General features: G+C 58.7%; 1 protein-coding gene across 1 annotated transcript in view; it reads right to left on the reverse strand.

The window, feature by feature from the left end:
- Positions 1–38: 38 nt before the first annotated feature.
- Positions 39–254, reverse strand: part of LOC104836568 (mitochondrial import receptor subunit TOM40 homolog) — a gene marked incomplete at its 3' end in the record, with an annotated part of 4,354 nt that continues 4,138 nt past the window's right edge. The window contains exons 6-7 of the mRNA XM_010575233.1: positions 241–251; positions 39–152 (exon numbers count right to left, since the gene is read on the reverse strand). Coding sequence (XP_010573535.1) covers positions 39–152; positions 241–251 — 125 coding nt within the window. The remainder of the gene's footprint in view (positions 153–240; positions 252–254) is intronic.

The following is a 254-nucleotide window of genomic DNA, read 5'->3' on the forward strand; positions in this document are numbered from 1 at the left end:
ATTATTGGGGTGCCCCCCCTTGATATTTTTTGGGGTGCCCCCCCCGTACCCCGAAAAAGCAGGTTCCCCTTGGGCAGCTCCAGCTGGTACCCGAAGGCGACGCTCGGGTCCCGCAGCCGGGTGCTGGCTTCAAATTCCCCCCCCCCCTGCAGCTAAAAATAAATTTTTTGGGGGGGGGGTCACTCACCTTCCCCTAAAGCCCCCCAAAAAAAAAATTTTGGGGTCCCCCCCCCCCTTTACCTGCTCGTTAGCTC

The sequence above is a fragment of the Haliaeetus leucocephalus genome, unplaced genomic scaffold (assembly GCF_000737465.1).
Source record: "Haliaeetus leucocephalus isolate CR32 unplaced genomic scaffold, Haliaeetus_leucocephalus-4.0 Scaffold452, whole genome shotgun sequence".
NCBI lineage: Eukaryota > Metazoa > Chordata > Aves > Accipitriformes > Accipitridae > Haliaeetus > Haliaeetus leucocephalus.